At 48.6% G+C, this 1,066-nt stretch overlaps 1 protein-coding gene across 1 annotated transcript in view; it reads left to right on the plus strand.

Moving 5' to 3' along the window:
• Positions 1-312, plus strand: part of tmprss3a (transmembrane serine protease 3a) — a gene marked incomplete at its 3' end in the record, with an annotated part of 15,968 nt that extends 15,656 nt beyond the window's left edge. Inside the window, exon 8 of the mRNA XM_031579548.1 lies at positions 178-312. Coding sequence (XP_031435408.1) covers positions 178-312 — 135 coding nt within the window. The remainder of the gene's footprint in view (positions 1-177) is intronic.
• Between the last annotated feature and the right edge of the window lie 754 nt (positions 313-1,066).

The following is a 1,066-nucleotide window of genomic DNA, read 5'->3' on the forward strand; positions in this document are numbered from 1 at the left end:
CCCATTCAAATGTGTGTGTGTGTGTGTGTGTCAGATGTGTGTCAGATGTGTGTGTGTGTGTGTGTTATAAATGTATGTGTTATAATGTGTGTGTGTTATAAATATGTGTGTGTGTGTTATAAATGTGTGTGTGTGTGTGTGTTATAAATGTGTGTGTGTGTGTGTGTGTGTGTTTAGGGAGACAGTGGTGGCCCTCTGGCGTGCGATGTGAACTCGCTGTGGAAGCTGGTGGGCGTGGTCAGCTGGGGAGAGGGATGTGCAGAGAGGAACAAGCCTGGAGTTTACACGCGTGTCACACACACACTCCGCTGGATACACATGCACATGGAGGTACACACACACACACACACACACACACACACACACACACGTGTCACACACACACACACACACACGTGTCACACACACACACACACACACACGCGTCACACACACACACACACACACACACACACACACACACACACACACACACACACACACACACACACACACACACGCGTCACACACACACTCCGCTGGATACACATGCACATGGAGGTACACACACACACACACACACACACACACACACACGTGTCACACACACACGTGTCACACACACACACACACACACACACACACACACACACACACACACACACACACACGTGTCACACACACACTCCGCTGGATACACATGCACATGGAGGTACACGTGTGTGTGTGTGTGTGTGTGTGTGTGTGTATCGGAGGTGTGTGTGTGTGTGTGTGTGTATCAGAGGTGTGTGTGCTACCACTCTAACTCTTTACTCCTCCCTTTTCTCTTTGCAGAAAGAAAATCTGAATCCCTCAACAGTAAATGCAGATGACTGAAGAAAACACACACACACACACACACACACACACACACACCTCCGATATACACACACTCACAGACACACATACACCTCCGATATACACACACACAGAGACACACACCTCCGATATACACACACACACCTCCGATATACACACACACACACCTCCGATATAGACACACACACACACACACCTCCGATACACACACACATACACATCCGATACA

Source organism: Clupea harengus, chromosome 2 (genome assembly GCF_900700415.2).
Source record: "Clupea harengus chromosome 2, Ch_v2.0.2, whole genome shotgun sequence".
NCBI classification, from domain to species: Eukaryota; Metazoa; Chordata; class Actinopteri; order Clupeiformes; family Clupeidae; genus Clupea; species Clupea harengus.